We start from the raw sequence: 24,287 nt of genomic DNA, 5'->3' as shown, positions 1-24,287 counted from the left end.
ATCTCTTTGATGTCTGGCTTACTAGAAGATGACTGGATTCTCATATTTGCTTCTGCAATCAGTGTCATGATATAATATGTCATATAGCTTCTGAAAAGGTCCACCATACACTAATGAGAGAATGAGAATAAAAAAGGAATATAAGGTCTTAATATTATGATGAACATAGTTTTGATTTCACAGATCTTTTTGAAGGGTCTCTCAGGGACCCATGGGGCTCCCACTCTTTGAGGACCTCTTTCTTAAGCTATAAATAGAGATTATTATTTATTTCCCCTACTATCAGCAGTAAACGAGGTTCCTCTGTATATGTATATTCTTCAGCGTTTATGTCCTCATCCAAAACAAAACAAAGACGTTACTATTTTTATAAAAGTCATATGATTTGCATTCAGAATTATTGCTATGAGCAGTGTTGAAAGGTATTTCTAAATCTTTATTTACGCTATCTTTTTTCATTTTCACTTTATGAATAGATGCATTTGTGTCGTATCTTGTTTCTTAGCCTGAGGACTAGTATATATGCCAAGTTTAACGGGTATGGTTGCCTCAAAATGTATGAAGTTAAGACAGGCCATCCCAGTGCCCTGCAGTGCCTCTCACTGGACACTTCTGACATTGCACTTTGCTACTAAATCTGTGAATCTGAAATTTAACTTCCTGGGGTGGTCTCTATGCCAAATGTGTTTCCTGATACGTGGAAAATGAACACTTGGCTTTGAAGGCAGAACTGATTCCGGGCATTGTAAACTTAGCAATTAAAAATAACAGGAAACCATAATATTTGCTGCAGGTTCTCAATTACCTTGAAAAAAAAAACTTAAATGTATTCATCTCCTTCGAACATTTAAGTTTTTCCAAATTTATATTTTGCTCTTATAAACGGTGCTGCTGCAAAGATTCTAGTAATGTCCTTTTGTGCGAGTATTTCAGAGGCCATTTAGTGAACGGAATTGCAGAATCTTTGGGTAGGTACATCCTCAATTGTATTAGAAAAGCCCTATTTTTTTTCCATAACTATGTCCTTTAGAGGAAAAGAATTTCATTGCTTCATGTTCTTACCAATATTTGGTAATGTTAGACTTTTAAATTTTGCCAGTTTTACTGCTCTGATGTAAAGCTATCCTGTGATTTTATTTTATATACATTTAGATAGGGAGGTTATGCCCAATTTCAGAGGTGGCAGTTGTAAAGCCTCCATAACAGGGTGTATAATATGTAATAGATGCTTATCACCATCCCCCTACCAACCCCACCTTGTCTAATTCTCTCCCACTTGCAGATATTTTTGCAATGAGAATATTCTTAATGTTTTCTAGCATTAGTGAGTGGCCATAGGAAATATATTTTCAGTTGGTTTTTTTTATGAAGTAAATCAACTTCCTCTAGAGACTCATTACTTCATTCTGAGAGCAGGCAAAAAGCAACAAATCTGTGTGTGATGAAAGCATTACAGAATTCTGCTTGGATGAATTTTACCTTCAGTCTATTTGACCCTCAGACTAGGATATGACGGCTGTTCAGAAGGATAGCAGGGCAACAATTTGGATTAAAGATTTCATATACAAATTTATATTTTACATGATGCATACTACCTTTTATTTGTTCTAACTAAATATCTGATAATTTCCCGTTGGCCATATCCCACAGATAATGTTTCCCAATGAGAATGAAACAGAAATATATTCACATGCAACAATTGAACTTTCCAAAACCCAGTATTAGGTTGGGGTGGGGGTTTGGGGCTCCACCAAAATCTTTATACCTTTAAGGCCCTTAAGTTCTCATATTTCCCCTCTGTGAGGCTTGGGAATATATAGCAGCATTTCTGTAGTAGACTGCTATTGTTGGGATGAAATGGACTTCCAGAAAGGGAAGAAGCAGCCAGGGAGACTAGAAGGAGGTCCTTAAAGCACTTGGTTTCCTGCAGTCCTGGGCTTAATCACTCCCTCGAGCTCCATTCATTAGTTCGCTCAGTCCCTCATCAAATATTTATACAGTTCCCACTGTGTTCCAGGTGATATTCTGAGTGCCAGAAATACAGCTGTACAGAAGACAGACCCTCTTAGAGTTTACAGTCATTCTAGTGTCAAGTAAATAAGAAAATTTTGAAGGATGATTTCAGGCTGGTGAGAACCCTGAAAGCAATTATGATGAAGTGATGGGGAGGGTGTTGGGGAAGTCCTCCCTTCAGAAGGGACTATGGTGCAGCAGAGGCCCTTGTCAAGGCAAGGAGTCCTGCATGTGGAGGTCTGGGAGAAGGGCTTTCCCCAAAGTAGGAAACAGCTAGTGCAAAATCACAAAGGAGGAAACAGTTTGTAAATTCCAAAATAACATGGATGAAGCCAATAGCCTTAGCTGCCTCAGCCTCCTGAGTAGCTGGCATTACAGGCGTGCACCACCACGCCCAGTTAATTTTTGTTTTTTGCTTTTTGTGTGTTTTTGGTAGAGATGGGGTTTCACCATGTTGACCAGGCTGGTCTCAAACTCCTGGCTTCAAGTGATCCGCCCGCCTCCGACTGTAATTGTTAAGTGAAACATTCAACCATGTTAATAGTTAACTGGCAAAGGATAACCTTTCTTGCCTATCAAATTAGCAATGATTTAATAATGAGTATTCTTAGCGCCACACACTGCTTGTGTAAGAGGAGCAAATGTCTCTATGGAACATCAAGGACCTGAAAAGGAACCTTGCCCTCTGAATATATGCTAAGCAAATGATTAGGGAAGTAAAAATATTTGAGAAAGGATAACTATTGCACTTCGACTACTGATAGCTAAAACTAGAAATAATCTGGATATCCAATGAAGGCAGCAAAGCTATCAGATTATGGACCATCCATTTGATAGACTTAGTGACTACTTATAGATTGTATTTCATATAATGTGGGCAAATATTTATGCTAAGTTTTAAAAAGAGTGTTAAACTCCATGTATTATATGGTCTCAGTTATATCCACAGAAAGGTTATAAAATATCAATAATTATCTTTAGATTGTGAAGTTATGGGTGACATTTTTCTTCCTTATATGTTTTAGAAATTTCCACATTCTCTCAAACCATTATTGCTTTCGTAATAAAAAGAAGTTTCTCCTAATTTATTTTATAAAGTGTCTTAAATATAATTGACTCCCAAGGGGATTACTATACCACCTTCCTAACAACCTCCCTATGTAACCTTTTACCTCCTCCCAATCTGCTGCACAACAGTGCCCTATCAATGTGTTTTTTTATGTCTAAAGTTCTTCCAACCTGTTGCCTCCAATATCTCCCATATACCTACTCCTAGTGGTAAAGTCCAAATACTTCAGTCATGGGTTTAAGACCCTCTGTCATATGAGATTGTTTCCTGAACAACTTTCTCTTCACAGTCTTCTTCTCTGGCTAGATTTCTGTTTTTTCTTACTTTGTAATTTTCTCAGTGTCTAGCATAATGTTAACCACATGGTTAGCACTTTTTAAAAATCTAAAAGTAGGCTTGAGAACACAAATATTTCCCCTGTGTTTTTGAATTTGAGAGAGGACATGGGTCCAGTTTTAGGAAAGACAAGAATTCAGAAGCAATCAAGTACAGTGTGGAAGGCAGGGCTACGGAATAGCATCTGACGATAAAAACTGTTGAAAAAGATGGCCGCTGTCCACAGCCTTGAAAGCAAATGAGAAGCTGCAGTCTGTCCCTGGCTAAGCAGGGTAAGTGATGTAACATGGCTGAGGAGGGAAAATGCAGTGTTAGCCAGGGAAGGATTAACTACATGAACCAAAGCAGGAGTGGATCCCCACACAGGCTGTGAAACATGCAATACCCTTTCACTAAAGAAGCCTAAGGAATCTCATTCTCAGGACGTGTAGATTGACAGGAAAACCAATGAACACTGTAGAATGGTATCATTGTAGCCCTTCCCAGACCTGGAAGCAGAAACCAAATGACACTTGGGATCACTTCCAGGTCAAAGGTTCTAAGAAAAACAAGCTTCATCAACTTCACCCTGTAGGTAAATTAATCTCTCAACTGGTTGAACACAGCTTTAGAGATGTCAACAGCCTCCTATGAGTCTAGAGTCAAGTGGTACAGGCTCAACTGGTCTAACAGCTGCAAATTTTGAGAGACTGCTGTGCTAATGTTTGGGGCTCAGATTTAAGGTATAGGTAGGATTTACATACTTTGAGCAGCCAAGCCTTCTTCAGAAGAAACCTGAGCGGCATGTGGTAAGATAAGCATGTTTTTGTTTTGAATGATTAATACTCATTTTAAATAGTACCACCTATTCCTATAACTCTTCCTCTCCTTAAAATTTAAACACCCTCCCCACCCCCCGCCCCACACACACACACAATCTTTGGTTGTAAAATGAATGTTATCACATCAAAAAGTTATCCCTTTCCTCTGTCTTCCTACATACATTTTTTTCATGTATACTCCATTTTATGAATTATTGCCACTATGGTGATTCATTCATGTATTTTATTTTAGTAACAGAGGAACAATTTTTCCCTTCCAGCCCAATCCACATTCTTCCCCACCTGCTACACTCTCTATGCCCTGCACGCTAAGCCAACCTCACCACACTCCTAGAGCCTCACGTCAAAGGCGAAAAGTTTTTTTGACAAATAAGCTGGAGGAAATCTCTGATTTTATAATTGCATGGTATTTATACTTAGAAGTCCTTCAATTACTACTTGGGGAACATACTATATTAAAAATGCTAAACCAGATCCTGACTTGCTAAAATGGGATTAAGTAGCAGCTGTGATCATTTTAAAAAGTTAGCACCAGCATTATATCACTCCCCAACCCCTGCACACACCTAAAACCCTAGAATTTGAAAAATATACATTTTGGATGAATAAGTTTTTTGTTTTATCTTTACTCATCAAGTGATAAAACTAAGAAAATATATTTTGAGATTCTATCCCATATACTCGACAGAGGCTTTCCACACATAAACATCTTGTAACATAGGAAGTCCTGTTTTACACATGAGAAAATGGGGGTTCCATACAACCAGGTGCTTTGTTGTGGTTTCAAAGCTGTGACAGTGCAAGAATTTAGTCCCAGGTCTTTTCCCACCAGATGGCATTCCTGTTGTAAAATAATTCCAGAGACTCCCTAAAAACCTATTTTGCATTTACTGGGGAAAAGTTGTCTGACAAGGAGAGGAAAAAGTGTGACTTTTAAGTGGTGGTTAGCACTGATATTCCTAATGGTTTGCACATTAACTGGTATCATAACCAAAATGTGGTGCAAAGCTCCCTGAACTCTTCCAGTGAGAAACATTCTTTCAGGTTGGGGGCCGGTGGAGGGGCTGTGGGCTGGACAGGGTTCCTGGCCTCTGTGGTTATACAACTTCAGTTTGACATTGTGTACTTTGTCCTTAGTGTCAATTGTCATTTTTAATTTATGAGTCCTCTCTATCCCTTCCATTTGCAGATTCTAATAGGGCTTCAGATAAGCAATTCATAGAATTGCTACTAACAAAGCAACCATTTTCTGAGAACCTGCTTTATGCTAAGCATTAGGCTTGTCATAATATATTTAATCTTTTTAATCTTAACTCTATGAGTTAGATATTATACCTATATAATTAGTAAATTGGGGCTCAAATACTTTGCCTAAGGTTTCACTCCAGGTAGCTGGTGGAGGCAGTGTTCATAGTGGACTCAGACTCTAAGCCAACCTGCCACCTGCCCCTTCTCCCCAGGTACTGAGAAAGTCACCTTCCCCTTAGCATTGCTGTGAGGTAAGAAGGAGGCACTGACTAGGTGTCATCTCTGACCAACAGAGTTACCAAGCTTTAGAGCATGCATTTTGGACAGCAAGTTCACCAATTTTGCCCACCTTCTGGGTCAAAGGAAAAAACAAATAAAAGCCCTTTGTAAAATGTAAAAGTCTATACAAATATTCCCTTTATCATTTTTTGGACAGGCAAAGTGACAAGTTAATAGTAAATTGATAAGAAGTTAATAAACAGTTAATGATAAGGCTCACGTTTTAATCCATTTTAGAAGCAAGTGAGCAGAGGGAGTAGAGTTTAGCTAGAAGAAGGGAGTTAGGGCTCACTGTTAAGCCAATAGCCTCTGACCGCCACTCCCCTCCACTCCTCCAGCTCCTCCCCACCTGCTTCCCCGCAACAGGAAGAACTCTCTGCAGAAGGTCTCCTCACCTTGTTGAGGCCTGGGAATGTGCAGATGTGCAGGTAAGCTGTGGACTGGACAAAGAACAGATTCTCAAGGATAACAGTACAAAGTTTGAAAATTTTATTGGAAAATAAGTACAGTCTATTGATCCGTGATGCATGCTGTACATGAATTTGGTGTTTTAATATATAAAAAATTTGGCTTCTGCTGCAAAATTATATAAACAGGTTAAAAAAACTCCTTCATCATTAACTAGTACAAACATAATTTATCAAAAATGTCATTTAAAAAATGGCTCAATACCTTTTATTGCAAATAAGAAAGGCAAGAGAGGAAAAATATAAATTGTGCTAAACCAGTTTTAACGACCGGTAATTAAATATTTTGTTGCATTTGCAAACTCTTCTTCAACACTTAGGCCATCTTTTAAGAAATGCCATAAAAAAACTGCAAGAAAATCTAATTAATGTGGAAGGCATTAAAAGTTTTTTGTTTTGTTTTAGTGGGCACAATAAGTCAAAGGAAGTTCACGGGGAACTAGGAATGTGTCTTCTTCCTCCAGAATTCAACCCTTGGAAGATGGGGAATGACTTTGCACTTTTCTGTTTGGATCCTCCTCCACCCACGCTTATCCATTGATTCTTGTCCCTCCTTAAATTCCAGCTGCCATTCTACTTGTAATTCTTGGTCATCATCACCCCCACTCTCTGGCCAATTTTGTCACTAACCTAAGTTTCCAAATTGGCTTGCTTTCTTGGCACTATGCATGCTGACACATTTTCTAGATGACAGACTAAAATAATCTGCAAAATTAAATTTGTAAAACATCTAATAGGCTTTTCGGGACGTGACATCCCTGTTCCATGGGCTTCTGGCTGTAGTCTGTGTGCCAAATGAAAGCTAGGCCCTGTCTGTTGGAACAGCAGCTCCAGAACAGCACTGTTCCTTCAAGCAGGCAAAGCGGGCCCAGGAGAAAGCAGGTGGAAAGGCAAGAGTCAGAGACTTAAACTCAATGTGTTTTTGTTTAGGAGGAAAATTATTATTCCAAATAAAAGTTGGTGTTCACCCTTATTAAATACGAGAAATATAAAAACCAAAAGTCCTCTCCATGTTCATACAACTCTTAAAACTGTGCTTGTGTCCTGCTATCGGTGGCATATAAATTTGGCTTTCATTTTTAATGAAAATGAAACATTTTAAGAAATGTTTGCCTCTAGGGAAAGAATAGATGAAAGTAGAAGAGTTTTTCATAAAATCTAAACACAATTTTTGAAAATTCCAACATTTAGAAGTTTGGAATTTGGTGTCTTGAATAAAAGCATTCCTAGACTCGGTCACTTCCTAGCAAAATGTCATTTCTTCTCACAAATGTGCCAGTGTGGAGTGAGGGGGGACCATTATTGACCTGAAATCAAGTACTCAGAACACCAGACTAGAAGCCAGAAATGGAGGCTCAAGTCCTAGGTTCAATAGAACTTAGAGTGTGATTTTTTTAAAAAATAGGTCACTTTCTCTATATATAAAATTAGAATAATTGCAAAAATTAAATAAGATAATTGGGGAATGTTTTTAAACATAAAGCATCATATAAATCTATGTTACATGTGCAAATTGCTCCTGGAAGGCAGTGAGGGACAGAGACAGCCACCCACAGCCTCTCCCTCAGAGAGCAGCAATTCCAGCTGGAGGGAGACCAGCCTCCCTGATGTGCTCACCGCCATCACTGCAGTGGGCCTGACCAGAGAGAGAAGGCTGGAGAGGAAGTCACCTCTTAGGGAAAGTCTCCCAGAGACTGTGGAATTGGAGGATGTTCTGAATTTTGGTAAAATTCTGATCAGCTAGAGAAAATGCGAGAAGGCCTTCTAGGCAAAGGAGGAGGAAGGGTGCAGGCAAGAGCAGAGACAGAGGAGTGCCGGGGGCAGGTGCCATGGCCACCAGGCCAACCTGGGAATTCACACAGCGGGACAGCGAGGGGAGGCTGGAGGACAGGGCAGGGAGGTGGGCTGGGAGTGACATGCTGGTGGGAAAGCATGGGCTTCAGCTCCTGAACAGGTGGAGCCCCCAGGAGGTGTTTCAGCAGGAGCGGGATGACAGAAGAGTGGCATCACGGGAAGGATGGTTCATGTGTGGGCTGTGCAAGGGACATTGCAGAGGGAGGAAGCCACTAGGGAGCTGTCCCTCCAAAGACGTAAAATGCAGGATAATAACAGAGGACAGGATGGTCATGCCAGGGAGGAAAGCATTAAGAAGTGGATCAATTCCCTGCTACTGTTGCTTTTTTAAGTTCTCTCTCTCCTGTGGAAAGCTAAGATGACTTCAAAACTTTGGAATCCTGGAGAATCCCTTTGTTCACTGAAGTGAGTTTTCAAGCTCTGTAAAATAAAATTTGGTCTTTGGAAACTAACTTCTGGCTGGGGATGTGTATGGAAAATACAAGCAGATGGAAAGTTCTCCAAGAACATGTCTCCCTTCCTCAGTGAGGTGTCAGTCTCACTTTGCCTGCAGCACCTCTCAGGAGAGCCGCTCCAGGGTCAGTGACTCTACAGGGTCCCCAGACAAGGCATAGCCCCGCTCTTGGGCTGTGGATGACTTAACAAAGCCATCTGTAGACGGTGGCTATTTCCTTCTTGCCCTTTCCTCTAGTTTGCTGTCTCCATGCCTTTTGTTGGCAGTTCAAACATTCAGAGAGGGCATTTATTGCCCTTTTTTTGAGACGGAATCTTGCTCTGTTGCCAGGCTAGAGTGCAGTGGCCCGAACTCGGCTCACTGCAACCTCCGTCTCCCCGGTTCAAGCAATTCTCCTGCCTCAGCCGCCTGTGTAGCTGGGATTACAGGCATGCGCCACCATGCCTAGCTCATTTTTGTATTTTTAGTAGAGATGGGGTTTTGCCATGTTGGCTGGGCTGGTCTCGAACTCCTGACCTCTGGTGATCCACCCACTTCAGCCTCCCAAAGTGCTGGGATTATAGGCGTGAGCCACCACACTGGGCCTATTGCCTTTTTAAAAGATCTTCCCAAGCCCTCTACTCTGAAGTGCCCTGGCCTGCTATTGACGTCATGGCTTATTCCCTTAATAATCTGATTCCAGGTGACCTCAGGGATAAAGGATGATACAGTTACATTCCATGAACTCTGCAATTCAGCATGAGGCACAACCTGGCCTGCAACACCATAAGACAGGAGGCACCTAAAGAACTCTTGGTAACTTCTCCATGCTACCCAAGAGGCACGTGAGCCTCTCTTTGCAGTTTCTCCTTAGTGGTGGGTGACAGTAACTGGTGTTTAGATGAAGGTGACCGTCGCTGGACTGGCATGTGGTACCTGACATTCTTCCAGAACCTTGTCTTTGCAGACTGTGGTCCCTGTGTAAAGTCCCCTGACCAGCGGATAGCCCCATGTTTCTGCTTAATGAATTTAATCGATTCTGGCATTTTCTCATAGTCTTGGATTTTCTCCAGCTCAAGCAGGACAACTTTAATTCCATCCTGAACAAGAGCATTATACATGGCTATTTGCTCTTCTGATGAACCACCCAGCCAGCTGAAGCCTGATGTTTCTCTGACTAAAATGATAATCAGTCTTCTGCTTTTCTTTACATTTTCGTTAATGACCTCAACAATGTCTGAAAAACAGGAAGCACAATATAGTAAGTAAAATTCTATTTATCATCATTCTCTCCTGAACCAAAGCCACACAAGGCTTTTCACAACCGTATGGCTCCTAATGCCTTTTTCTTGCCTTACTTAAAATTAAAGGAGTTTCCCATGTTTTTAATTAATTAATTTTAAGAGACAGGCTCTTGTTCTGCTGCTCACACTGGAGTGCAGTGGTGTGATCTTGGATCACTGCAGCCTCAAACTCCTAGGCTCAAGCGACCCTCTCACCCTGGCATCCCAGGGTTGTGCTGAGATAAAAGGCGTGAGCCACTGCAAACCTCCCATTTTATAGACTAACTCAAAAATTGGCCCTCAAAAGACAAATATTTCATTTAGAACTCAGAAAACTTTGTTGGAATTTTAAAAACTTATTATTCAATCATTTGGTCTCTACCACTGCTGTTTAATTGTATCAGTTGTAAAGCAACTGTTGGGTTTAACTAGTCGTTAAGTTTTTCAAAACTAAATGAAAATCACTTAATTATTGCTCTGACAAAATATGAGAGAAGTAAATGCATTTAATAAATGTAAAAATCATCATACACTTCTGAAGAGGTTCTTAAAATTGTGAAACATATATCCCTATGCCACGATCTTCTAGAAAGATGGAATCCACATTTTACTAAGTAGTTTTACAACAATAAGCCTTTACTTTGTTCCATTACACACATACCTTCCCCAACGTAGTCATCCCTTCCATAAATGAACAGCTTATATCCACACTGTTTTTCCAAGACCTCAGGCAAGAGTTTAAACACAAAAATATCACAGTCAGAGGCAGACCCTTCCCCAACGGTCTTTGGATACAGTATATATGCATCATAGGTCTTTCCATCTGAAGCTAAAGGAAAAACATAATGTATTTAGAACCACAAGGCAAAAATAAGAGATTCAATAAAGTCAGTATCACAAACATTCATTACATAGTGAACTATTCATCTTTTTTTGTACAATGGCATGACTGAAGCAGCAATACCAAAAATATAATCCCTTTAAAAAGTGTTCTTCTCTTACAAGGTTTCTATTTCTTGTGTTTTACTGCAAATTTGTTCTTCTATTTGGAGGCTGCCTCGTATACTCTTAGTATAGAGCCATCCTTAAAGTCTCCCTGTCCTCATCTTCTTCCCCAAAGGTCTCAGCCCTGAATTCTATACATTCATTTTTTTTTTAGATATTGTGGTATTCCTTTTTTTTTTTTTTTGCAAAGTTTAAACAAAGGAGAGAGAGAGAACCTCCCTGATGCACGAAGATCTAGTCATTTCATTTCTTTCATTAAGGTATGATCTATGTCTGTCCTATTCATCACAGAGCAAGGCCTCCCAATGGCTTGTGCATAACTGAATTTATAAGCAGATGCTCTAAATACCTGTTTATTCTGTTTATTCTACCAATATGAATGTTGAGGCAGGAACTTAGAAAACAATGATATTCAGCCTAATGAGTTATAAAACTATAATTCTGTGTGAGAATAACTAGTATTCTTGTATATGCCACTTTTCATTTTAGAAACCCTCTTAGTAAAAACCCTCTTAGTCATCTTCTACATCTCCTAACTATCCCTTACCTCCAACAAGAAATACTGCATGGAATACAAAATTATACCTTTTATTGGGAGAAAATCATAGCAGGAATCCCTATACCAAAGCACAATGTCAATCTTGAAGATTTTATAGATGAAAACAGAACACACAATTATGACTGTCAACGTGACACATATACCAATCATGTGCTTCTGGAAATTAGTGACTATAGCAAAAAGAAAAAAAGAGGAAAAAAAATATTAGAACCAAAAAGAATTAAAACTTTGAGCGCAACAAATTAAATATCTTCATCTCAGAGAGCCCATATCTGGGAATGGACTGCATTCAGACAGTATTAACTCATTCATTATTATCACTTTGTAATGGATACTAATGTACAAAGCAATGATAAAACTAAGGTGCATTCTATGAAGTTTCTACCTAAATAGCATAATACATAATAACATGGAAAAAAATACCAAAGACCACAAGATAGAGCATTCCACAGTAAAAGAGGGAAAAGTTAAAATCACTCAAAAGCCTACAAAAGTTCCCTGAGGTCAGAGAGTCCATTGGGTAAAACTAAAGACTGGTGGAAAGGGAATAAGGTGGAGGCTTAGGGAAGTTTCAGATTTCCACATTCTCCTGGCCTCCTTCTCTACTTAGTTATCCAATAATTACAGAGGAAGCTGGGGAGCAGATGGAGTAGGTGATGGGGAGGGGGCTAGAGAAGAAAGGGAAGAAAAAGAAAGTACCCTCTAAATATCAGGAACCATGTAAGCATCCAGAAACGGGAATCTAAAAGCTTTATTTACTTTTCCAACTTAAATGATTTGGATGTAAAACAGAAATCAAGTTATACCATTTTCCAGACAAATATCCAGCTGGCCCAAATGATAGTTCACATTTACAGTCTTAAGTACTGTTGCTTCATACAAGATCATGATGTCTGTAGTAATAATCCTCCAGATTTATTTTTCTTATTTAAGACCACCATGACTATACTTGGTCCTTTACAGTTCCCTATGACTTTTACAGGTGTCCACAAAAACACACCCATACAAACACTGACTCTCACTTGCACAAATACTGCTGAGATTTTGATTGAAATTTTTTTGGAATCCATAGATTCATTTGGGGAAGAACTGACATCTTCATAATATCGAGTCTTTCATTCTATGAACATTGTATATCCATTTAGTTCTTCTCTAATTTATCTCAATATTTTTTAGTTTGTATTACAGAGGTCTTGAACAGCTTTTGCTAGATTTATTCTTAAGTATTTGATGATTTTTGATGCTACCGTAAATGTTATCTTTTAAATGTAATTTCTATTTGTATGCTGCCAGTATTTAAACATATATAGAAGTTAATTTATAGAGTCTTGCAGATATTCTTCCATGCACACAATTATAATATCCTATGTTTAATTAAACCACAAATTACCTTAAAATGTTTCACAAATACTTTCAATATTATGTTTTATTATACCAATTCATGAAACCCAGTGACTTCTGATGTCCTCTTTGAAAGTGGAGATTTAGTCTTACCCTATGCATCATCAATGTAGTCATTTACTTCAAAATATTCATTGGGTACCCACAATGTACCAGACCTAACTTGCCATTAGCTGTGGAAATAGAATGATTACTAAGATAAATGGTTGCCATCATCACAGAATTTATAGTTAAGTATAGAAAACTAAGTACCATAGATCCTGTGACATATGGTGCTACAGAAGTACATACAGAGGCCCTAACCTCCTCTCTTTGGGCCGAGAGCTGGGTTAAGGGTAGGCAGCAGGACAGAAAAGCTTCCAAGAAGAGAGAGTTCAGCAGAAGAGTAAAAGAGAAAAAAAGTTACCCAAGTAATGAGGAAGTGAAGAGTGTTCTAAGCAGAGGAAATGGCATTTCAAACTTCAAGGTCATGGAATCTTACTACAGTAAAACAAAATTGCATTTCAATTAGTTTGTTGTTTACCTGGATATATTAACTGGATATAAGCTGCATCTATACCATGTGTATTCTTGGCAAAACAGGTAAATGGATGTTTATAAAATCTACTTTCAATTTCCGATATATTAAGCACTGTGATGAGGGTACTCCTTCTTTTGTTTGCAGGATTTTCCACACTATTCGAGAGAGAGAAAGTAAATAAACTTGTGTAAGTAAATTGCATCAACTACAAATAAGACCTGTATACCCCGTGTATTTCCTTATTTGTGACAAAATTGCAGCTGAAATAATCACCCTGCCCAATCACAGTCACAACATTCAGACTGCTGGCAACACTAATCTGAGATTTTACAACCCCAAGACCACTGTCAGTAACAGGCTCAGTAGCAGAGAAAGCAAAAAAATTACCAACCACTTCCAAGAAGAAAAATGTAGACAAATGCATTGTGTTCTCCATGGGGCACAGAGGAGATGCTAAACAAGAGGAGATTGGGGCAGATGACAAAGTGCTTTGCAGGTGTTGTGAAGGAGAGGTTATGGGAAGCCAGGAGATCTTTGTCCCATAGATGAGCAGTAGGAAACCAGTAGAGGCTTTTGAGAGCAGTGGATTGCCTGATTCTTGAGCTCATTAAAGAGTCTCTTCTAAGCTACTTGAGGAATATGAAGAATAATGAAAGACAATTGCTTCGTTGAAATGTTGCAACATGTATAACGTAAGAGAAAGGCTTCTAAGTGGTCTGTAATTTGCACCACAATGGCATGTATTTTTTACCTTAAATGTACAAGATCTTATAAATTCTACTTAGCTTAGCAAAAAAAAAAAAAAAAAGGCAGCAAAGGGTTAGGAGCAACTAACACTTGCTTTTAAACTAAGACGACAAGGTTATATAAAATATCACGTGAGATTTAACATCAAAATGTGAATAACTCTTAGCATACATACCTGTAATAGTCTTCCCCTAGTACTGGGTCATCTTCATCAATTACTGACCCATTCCACTTCCAGTAAGCAATGTCACTCAACTGGCCAGTGACATTACAGATCAATTGTATCTGGGATCCTGCAAAGAATGTATTTTTAATCGTAACATTAATTGATTTTTTCTGATCTATCTAGATTAATAAATGGCTACTGAATTAAAATTTTAAATACAGAAATGCACAAAGAAAAAGGAAAATTACCCTAAACCCACCACCCAGAGAAAACCACCATTAGTAACTTTATGTATCTCATTCCTTATCTTCTCTGTGAACATGTGCAGTTTTTGAAATGGGGTCTTTTTGCCTATTTTGTAATTACTGTGGATTGGGAATTTGGGCCCACGTGATTTGTCTTCCAAAATAGACTCTGTCATGGCTGCTTAGCACTCCCTAATACATATACACTATGATTAACTATTTCCTATTGATGAACACAATTTCCTAATTTTTCATGATTATGATTAATATTTTAATGAATATCCTTGTTTGTACACATCCTGAAGTATTAAAATCTGGAAGTAAGATTGAATTAAAGAAACATATTTTAAAAGCTAACCCCCTCTCTTTAGTGAGGCTATATCAGTCTACACTCTCTCTAATAGTGTATGTGAGCACGATTTTCCCCAAAACCACCAGATAACAAGTGTTTTTGGTTAGACATTACCTTTTGAGAGAAGAAAATGTCACTTAAGTTTTCATCTACATTTCTTGAATTCATGGTGAATCAACATGCTTTTCATTAGCTTGGTGCTCATCGGCCTTCCTTTTTAAAAGCTGTTATCCCTCTATCCATTATTTAATTCCATTTTTTAAAATGAGACACAGTCTCGCTCTGTCACTCAGGCTGGAAGTGCAGTGGCGCAATCTCGGCTCACTGTAACCTTCTCCTCCTGGGTTCAAGCTACTCTCATGCCTCAGCCTCTTGAGCAGCTGGAACTACAGGCGTGCACCACCACACCCAGCTAATTTTTGTATTTTTAGTAGAGATGGTGTTTCAACGTCTTGGCCAGGCTGGTCTCAAACACCTGGCCTCAAGTGATCTGTCCACCTTAGCCTTCCAAAGTGCTGGAATGCATGCTTTAAATTTCAGTTTTTCTGATATTCATATTCAGGGTTTTGGTTTTTTTAGTTTTTTTCCTCTCTTATAAATTCCACATATTTTCAAAGTTTTTCTAAGACATTTTATGGACACTTCTAAGACATTTACTGGTGCAAATGGCATCTGTTTTCCTATTATGTTTCCTAGCTGGTTATTGCTAAATAAGTCTTATATTTTAGAACATTAATTCTAAATGTTAATTTGTTATCTGACTACTTTATATAGAATTAATTCTAGTTTTTCCCAGGAATTTTCTTGGAATTTGTATGTTCACGAAACAATAATAAAAATGTACTTTTTCCCTTGTGGTAAGCATACCTTGTTTTTTTCCTTCAATTGCATTGGTAGGCACTTCTAGACTGTGCTCAGTAATAGTGGTTACATGGGCATCTTTGTCTTGCTCTTGGCTTTAGTGAGAAGGTCTATAGTATTTCATCATTAAGAATATTAGTGACTATTGGCTTGCATTGATGTTATTTATTAAGTTAAGGAAATATCTCTCAATTCCTATTTTTCTGAGTCATTTTAAGAGTAATGGTAGTGGATCTTATTTCCTGTTTAACACCCTTCGGGATAATCCTATGACAGGGTACTATATGCTTCTGATCCACTGTCAATATAATACATTAAAATAATTATTTCCTAATTTGAAGCTTTTTTTGTAGATTGAGAGATCAATGCAGCCTAGGCATCAGAGCTCTCAATTACACACTTCTAGGACAGGCATTTTCAACAGGGGCTGTGGCCAGCAAGGCAAAAACTGGTTCTTGGGGAAGAGGCAAGAAAACCTTAGATATTACATGGTCTGTGGTACTCCAAAGGGCCACAGTATATCAGCAGATATAAAAGATAACTGTGGTACTGAAATTTAAAGACAGGAAAGAGAATTAGGTGGAAGAAGACTTTTTAGACTCTAAAGGGGAACAATTTAAAGCAAAAAAGATGGTTGAGAAACATTGTTCTAGAGCCTATTGGCCCAGATTTAATTTTGAGTTTTGACATTTTTGTTTCTATCTAAGAATGTCTTTCTACCACCTTCCACCATAAATAACAAGTACAGAATTGGCCAAGTACTGAATTTGCAGATCACAAGCATATACCTTCTGACCTCTGTATGGTTCTTGACTGCTGTCATGCAGTTACTATTACAGAAGACAATTCCAAGGCCAGCCTATTTGGGGTCCTCTGATACAAAGAACCACTTTTTCTCTCTGGATCAGTGGTTTCCAATAGAACTTTCAGTGATGATGGAAATGTTCTATATTCGTGCTTGTCTGTACAGTAGTCACTTGTCACATGTGGCTATTAAGCCCTTGAAATATGGCTAATGTGACAGAGGAACTAATTTTTAATTTAACTAAATGAATCAATTGACTTAATTTAATTTTACATGTCCATAACTCCGTGTGGCTAGTAACTACTGCACTAAACAGTGCAGAGCTAGATGCTTGTGGGGTTCTTTCTTTACTCTTGAATAAACAATGTTCACTAACTTGGAAAAGTACTTTTCTAGAATGACTACCATCTTTGGGGCCTGTAGCCTTACTCTTCTGACTCAAAGCTTGGATCTGGTCATAAGAAATCCATTCCTGAAATTGTAACACTGCTGATGTCTGTCATACAATGATTAATTCTTCAGAAGTTCTTTAAGATGTCAAATATAATTTTTGTTTAATTCAGAGATAAGTAAAACCTGCTGTATTGATTCGCTTTTACAGCAAACCCTAATTTTGTCATTAAATATTTTAACTCTGTGAAAAAAAAAAAAAAAAAGAAATCCAATCCTGTACCAGTCAACGGCATTGCTGGTTCCTAGGCCTTTTGACCTTGGTGTCTGGTTGGTGTTTTCATGGTAGTAAGTGTCCACAGAAAAGTAGGGCTGGAAATATCAGACATGGCAAGATATTTGCCACAGAGGCAAGCAATACAAAAAATTAAGATGTAATTTGTGTCACTTTCCCTCTATTTATAGATATATTTAGTAAATGGCTTAGATTATATATATTCAGTAAATGGCTTAGATTATATATAGTAAAGATACAATTTATCTTACTCATGTTTAAAAAAAAAAAACCGATTCCGGCATATCCTCACTGGAGCCCACTTACCCAAGTCTACTTCCATTGTCTCATTAGCTGGGCTCACAATCACAGGCCTTGTGGGTTTGTTTTCCTCTGAAAGAAAAACATCCATAAGGTTTGTCAGTCTCTTATAGATCAGAATCTCAAGTGACGACAACACTTAGCAAAATATACTAAATGACTTCTGGCCAGATACTCCATCAAGTGTTCAAAGCACATATGCCAGGAGACAGGAGGCAGAAAGTGAAGGAAGAAAGCTGAGGCAGAGGCCACAGCACACTGTGAACCGCGGGGCAGAGCTAGACCTTCTGAATCCATAGAGTGGGGTGCTACTGAAAAACACACACATCACCAGGACCCTGGGTCCCCAGACAAGTGCCTCTCTTAAGTGAAAGCATGTCAGGAAAGGCGAGAGTAGTGGAAAGTCACTTCCTTGAATTGGGTGTTATTGGCCACAAGGGCTAGTCAGTACTAGACCTGTTTGCATTTAATGACTGTGTTAATGACCCAATAGTGAGAACTACAGGGTTATGGAATAATGCTGTAATTTATTAAAATAGGCAAAAAAGTATCAAGGAGCCCCAGAAATTAATCTGACTTATTTATGAAAAGATTGGCTTCAGGGGCTGATCTGTGGCCATGAAGAAACGATGAGAAACTATAAAATTGAGCACTTGGTATTCCCCCAGTCAAAAAAAAAGTGAACACCATGAAGGTAGGATATTCTCTGTTTTGTTCCCTAATGTATACCTATTACAGTTCCTGAAACATAGTAAATGCTCAATAAATACTTTTGAATCCTTGAGTGAACAAAAAGTGCTAAGTATCATTGGTGTGGGCCTTGGGAAGAAAACAAAATATTACCTCACTCCGAGTAGAGTATATTGTTTCTACAAATGGGATCAGAAAAGGAAACAGAGAATATCAAAAACACACTTAACCTGGCCGGGCGCAGTGGCTCACGCCTGTAATCCCAGCACTTCGGGAGGCCGAGGCAGGCGGATCACGAGGTCAGGAGATCGAGACCATCCTGGCTAACACGGTGAAACCCCGTCTCTACTAAAAATACAAAAAAATTAGCTGGGCGTGGTGGCGGGCGCCTGTAGTTCCAGCTACTCGGGAGGCTGAGGCAGGAAAATGGCGTGAACCCGGGAGACAGAGCTTGCAGGGAGCCAAGATCTCACACTGCACTCCAGCCTGGGCGACAGAGTGAGACTCCGCCTCAAAAAAACAAAAAAAAAAAAAAAAAAGAAAGAAAAAAAAACACTTAACCTAGCTTAAATATTCCCCAGTGCCCAGTTCTCTCAAGTTCTACTTGCTGATTTGGTTACTATGTTTCAGGAAACACAGACCAGAGCTACCCAATGACAGGCTGCTAAAAACTCAAGAACATGGTTTGATACAAAGACCACTGAAAATTAGGATTCACTGACGCTTGTGGGACCATGGCAAGGAATTAACTTTTACTTAATAAAAATATTTCTAGGAAAATAAAGTATTATATAACTGGAAAAGTGAAGCTATTTATAGGGTGATCATGTCCTGAGTTTGCTTGGGATAGTCCCAATTTATACCTGTTGTCCCAGCATAACTACTAATAGATACCCCTCTAACCTGCAAAAAAGTTCTGTTAGAATAACTCTTCTTATATTACATAAAGCTTACAACATCTCATTATTTACAAAAAGTTTGAGCATTCTGACTATCCCCAGGTAATCTGTGCATTTTGTTTCATTTTGTTGTGACATAGTTTTCAATATGAAACATGGTTAACGCAGAATTGAAAGACACAAGAAAATTAACAAGAACAATCATCATACACCTATTAATTGCATAGCTGCTTTGCACCAAGCATTTCTTTGCACCAGGTACACAAGTTTAGTGTACCCAATATCTCTAATCTTCCCAATAACCTTGGGAGATTGCATCATCTTGTTACATAAGAAGAAACAGGCTTAGAGAGGTTAACACCTAACACAGAATGAACAGGAGGTAGATTCTGGAAATGTGACTTATTCCAAAGCTCATTAGTGTCCACACCGATGCTTGCTGCTAGACACTGAGACTCACTGAGATTCCCCAAGTGCAGGCTCTCAGAACATTCCCATATACCAGCCAGAGGGAGCCCCAGAGCTTTCAGTAAGAACCATTTTTAGCCATGCCAAAGAACAACCCTCTTACATCAGTTGGAAAACACAGCTCATAATGTCTCTATTTAATTAGAACTACATCTGAAGCAGGAATGGAAAAACATTACATAGTATTTAGTAACAAAAAAACAAAACTAAAGCCATGTGACTTTTGTGGTATCATTGAGGTCGTCTTGGATTTGGTTTCTTCATGGATAATGAAAGTAATATTAGAACCACAGTCTCTGGGCCTTCCCAGATCTAAACCTTTTAGGGCTGGAGCTATGACTCACCTAGAGTAATAAATTCTATTACCCGGGTAATAGGATATTGCTTGCCCAAGTATGTGTAGGATGCACGACAAGTATAGTTCCCTCTATGCTTTTCAGCCACATTCATCACGATGAGCCTATCTTTGACTCCACTAAAGTGTATATTGTCAAGAAGTAGAGGTTTGCAATCCTAGATAAAGGGAGAGAGAAGCATTGAAAACCAATAACCAATAACTTTCCCCAATCTACCAGTCAAACGAACTCCATTTTTTTCACCTTAGCAAATGTTATATTTTTAGAAAGTGACTGGAAGAGTTCCTTACATATAGTAAGTTTTAATATTGGTTTTTTTGGAAACAGTTAACTATATTCCTATGACATTAAGTTTTCAAGTCTATGAGACTTGTACTATGAAGTGAAGGCCAATTTATTTTGCAAGAAAAACATGTTTGAAAAAAATGTTAACACTATACAGTTTCTTAACAATACTGCACTTCAATGATATTATTTATTTAGTACGTCTTAAGCTCTACAAGATGATTCCCCATTTACGTTCCACCAGACTAGGTAGATTAAAGTTACCAAAACATGGGGTGTTCCATGGAAAGCTAGTCAACCCACTTTTAAGACAGTTATGGAAACTAGCAGGTTATTTGAAGACCATATCTTCAATAAAACACACATAGTATGTTTTATAATAAATAGTTATATCTTCAATTCCTTAAGCTTATAATCAGCCTTCTCTTTAAACATCTATTTCTAGTACTTTTCTCAATTACATGTTATTAAATTAAATAAAAACAATAGCAAGCAAATTTCTAGTTAAGCTTCAAATTAAGTGACTGCAGTCTTACAATTCTTTTTAGGTTCCCTATCAAGTTTCACCATTAAAGAGAAAACAATATGCAAAATAAAAAGGTACTTTGCAGATATGTTCTATTGTCCAGGGAACTATTTTATTTTCTGGAAAAGTGAAATGTGATATTTAAAATAAAATTACCTTATACCACTGTAATTTAGGTAACTCATTATTTTCATTTTTAAAAAACTCCATATAAGGGCACACAAGTCCTCCGTCTCCTGCAACGGGTAGTTTCTGCTTAAATATGGCTTGTGCATTATAACACAAGTTAGGCTCATTCTCCACAAATTTTGCAGTTATTTTAATTCTGAGGCAGTAAGATGAATTTCTAAAATAAAATAAAATAGATAAGTTAAGCATTATTAAAAGTATTTCTGTCCTTAACAACTGCAGGAAAATAGAACATGTTTGTAACATACTAATTCCTCTCTTACCTTACCACACAATAGTAATGTCCTGAATCCTCCACCTTAGCAGGAACAAACCAAAGTTTCTCTTTGTGCTGATGAATCCTGGAGGTTTGTTCTGTAGATACAGGTGTCTTGCTGTCATCTTTATACCAAGTTATAGTGCCTTTGTGTTCATTTGGGTTAAGAGGACAGGGACGAACATCAATTTCATTTGCAGATGACACTAAAATTATTTTTTCTTCACGTTCCTTGCATTTATCTTTAAAAGGAAGAAGGGTGGAAGCAATTTACATAAAAATCTGCAGTGTGTCTTGATTTAATATCTATGAAGAAATACATTGATTATTAAATACATCAATTCACATTACATATAAAAGCTTTACAACCTTGTGATAAGAGCATTATCTGGGGAGTCTGAGAAGCATATTCAAGTCCAGCTGCATCACTTACTGCCTGTGTGCTGTACCCCTGGCAAGTTATTTAACATCCTTCACCCCCTTTTCACTCATCTAAAAAGTGGGGATAATGTAGGAGGAGAGACATGCCTTTCAGTACAAGATGGAGTAATAGAAACTGGATTTACCTTCCCACATAAACAACTAAAAAATGGACAAAATATATGAAACAACAGTATTCAAGACATCGAACATCAGAAAACAAAGAAGAGAAATCCCAGAAAGATGGAGAAGAAAGGAGGTGTCCAAAATTACAGCTAGGCCATGACATTGCCAAGAAAAAACACAGGCAAAGCCCAGTGAGTTGAGGAGATGGAGCTGAGAACCTGGGTAGAAAAGTTTGCAGGGCAGAGTACCCAAGTACTTAGAGCTGCATAATGACAGGGAGAGAGAGTCTCGGGATAACTGAGAGTCTCCCCCAAGTTTTCAGCTGAGTATCAGTCAGTGTAAGCATATAAGAAAATGACCCAAGGCTAGAGGGAGGATTGCCAAAAGAACTGGAGGGAGTAACACATGGAGCACACCCAGTGCTGGAAACAGTTGCTCTTCCCAACAGCCATAGTGGAAAGCCTCATTAACGATAAGGCATCAGGCAGAGTACCCAGAAGGGTTCTGACTCAGTCATTAGGGAAAATTAGGCCTAGAATAAACTTTGTCCTGATCCTAATAAAGCTTAAAAGCAAGACCCGAAAGGATTAAACCATTTCCAAGTAACAATCATGTGGCAGAACAAAGCTCAAGAACATTTTGGGGAATACGAAAATATCCAGCACCCAACATGGTAAAATCCACAATGTCTAACATCCAAAAAAATCATTAGGCATGCAAAGAAGCAGTAACATACAACCAACGATAAGGAGGAAAAAAATCGATCAGTCAAAACTGACCCAGAAATGACACAGACAATAGGCTTAATAAATTTAAAAATTAAAATAGTTTATTACTATTGTATTCCATTTATTCAAGATGCTACAGGAGAGATCAAACATGATTAGTGAAGATATGAAAGAGATTTTTTAAAACTTTTAGAGATGAAAACAATAATGTTGAGTTACAAAAAACAATGGATGGGATTAACGGCAGATTTGATATTGCAGGAAAAAAAAGATGAGTGAACTTGAAGACACAGCATTAGAAATTATCCAAAATTAAGCACAGAGAAGAAAATAACAGAATAAAATGGGCAGGGAATTATTTCACTTAAGACAACTTCAATACATGTAATATGAATCACTGAAGAAGAAAAATGTGGAAAACAGAAAACATATTTGAAGTTTTTCAAGATGCGACAAAAATGATGTATACATAGGCCCCCAAATCACAATGAACCCCAAGCAAAAGAAACATAAAGCAAACTACAAACACATAATAATCAAATTGTTTAAAACCAGTGACAAAGATAAAATCTTTTATGTAGCCAGGGAGAAATGACACAATTATTGCAGAGGACAAAGACAAAAAATGATGCAGCCTTCTTTCCAAAAACAATACAAGCCAGAAGAGAGTAAAACAATATCATTAAAGTACTGAAAGAAAAAGTCTACCTAGAATTCCATATCCAGTGAAAATATATTTAAAATTTAGGAAAAAATACTGACTTTTTCAGATTTGCCAAAGCTATAAAATGTCATCACCAGTAGACCTGCATTACAACAAATATTTAAGTCCTTCAAAAAGCACAATATTCTAAGATGAAAATGAATCTACGCAAAAGAATGAATAGCAACAAAAATAGGTAATTATAAGATCATCTTTCTTATTATTTAAATCTCTTTAAAGAAAACTGAGTGTTTAAATAAAAAATAATAAAATGCTATAAAGTTTATAACAAAGAAGTAACATATATGGAAATAATAGGGCAAAGTTCAAGAAATGAGAAATGGGTATATACTGTCTTAACTTTGTATACTATATGTGAAACTGTATAGTGTCACTTGAAGGCAGACAGAGATAACTTAGAGATGGCTATTTAAGCCCCAGAGCAGTCATTAAAAAACACATACACAACAAATAGTTATGACTAAAAAGCCAAAAAGCGAAATAAAATGAATCCTAAAAATGCCAATTAATCTAAAAGGCAGCAAAAAAAGAGAAAAAAACAACAGAATTGATGGGACAAATAGAAAAACAAATAGCAAGATCTCAGAATTAAACCCTAATATATGAATAATCACACTAAAATTTCAAATAGTCTAAACACGCTCATTGAAAGGTGGAAATGATCAGATTGGCTAAAGAAATGCCCACCTATGTGGTGCCTAACATAAACACATACACCTACATACACAGATTTTATAAATAAAGGTAAAAATAGATTAAAAAGAAAAGAAAAATATTTGCCATGCTAACACTCATGAAAAGAAAATTTGATTAATTAGCTAGGGTTAACCATTTCACAATGTATACATGTACCAAAACATCACATTGTACGTTGTAAATATATACGATTTTGTCAACTATACCTTAATAAAAATTAATTAAAGCTTGAGTGACTATTATTATCAAAGTAGATTTTACAGTAAAAATATTACAAGAAAAAAGGGGCATTTCATAAAAATAAAGTCAGCCGGGGGTGGTGGCTCACGCATGTAATCCCAGCACTTTGCAAGGCTGAGGCGGGTGAGTCACCTGAGGTCAGGAGTTTGAGACCAGCCTGGCCAACATGGTGAAACTCCGTCTCTACTAAAATACAAAAAAAAATTAGCCAGGTGTGATGGTGGGCACCCATAAT

General features: G+C 37.8%; 1 protein-coding gene and 1 long non-coding RNA gene across 2 annotated transcripts in view; one reads left to right on the top strand and one right to left on the bottom strand.

Annotated features, from left to right (window-relative positions):
* Window positions 1–3,991: 3,991 nt before the first annotated feature.
* LOC129057521 (uncharacterized) lies at window positions 3,992–13,706 on the top strand. The gene is made up of 3 exons (XR_008522100.2): window positions 3,992–4,206; window positions 6,105–6,194; window positions 13,433–13,706. It is a non-coding gene; the product is annotated as an uncharacterized LOC129057521 (long non-coding RNA).
* The window catches only part of IL1R1 (interleukin 1 receptor type 1), a 75,338-nt gene continuing 57,291 nt past the window's right edge, over window positions 6,241–24,287 (bottom strand). Inside the window, 5 exon segments of the mRNA NM_001132407.1 lie at window positions 6,241–8,838; window positions 8,841–8,904; window positions 8,907–8,908; window positions 20,830–21,019; window positions 21,126–21,360. Of these exon segments, the coding sequence (NP_001125879.1) occupies window positions 8,830–8,838; window positions 8,841–8,904; window positions 8,907–8,908; window positions 20,830–21,019; window positions 21,126–21,360 (500 nt within the window). The 3' untranslated portion in view covers window positions 6,241–8,829.

Source organism: Pongo abelii, chromosome 12 (genome assembly GCF_028885655.2).
Source record: "Pongo abelii isolate AG06213 chromosome 12, NHGRI_mPonAbe1-v2.0_pri, whole genome shotgun sequence".
Lineage (NCBI taxonomy): Eukaryota > Metazoa > Chordata > Mammalia > Primates > Hominidae > Pongo > Pongo abelii.
This window is presented reverse-complemented; position numbering and strand designations above follow the sequence as displayed.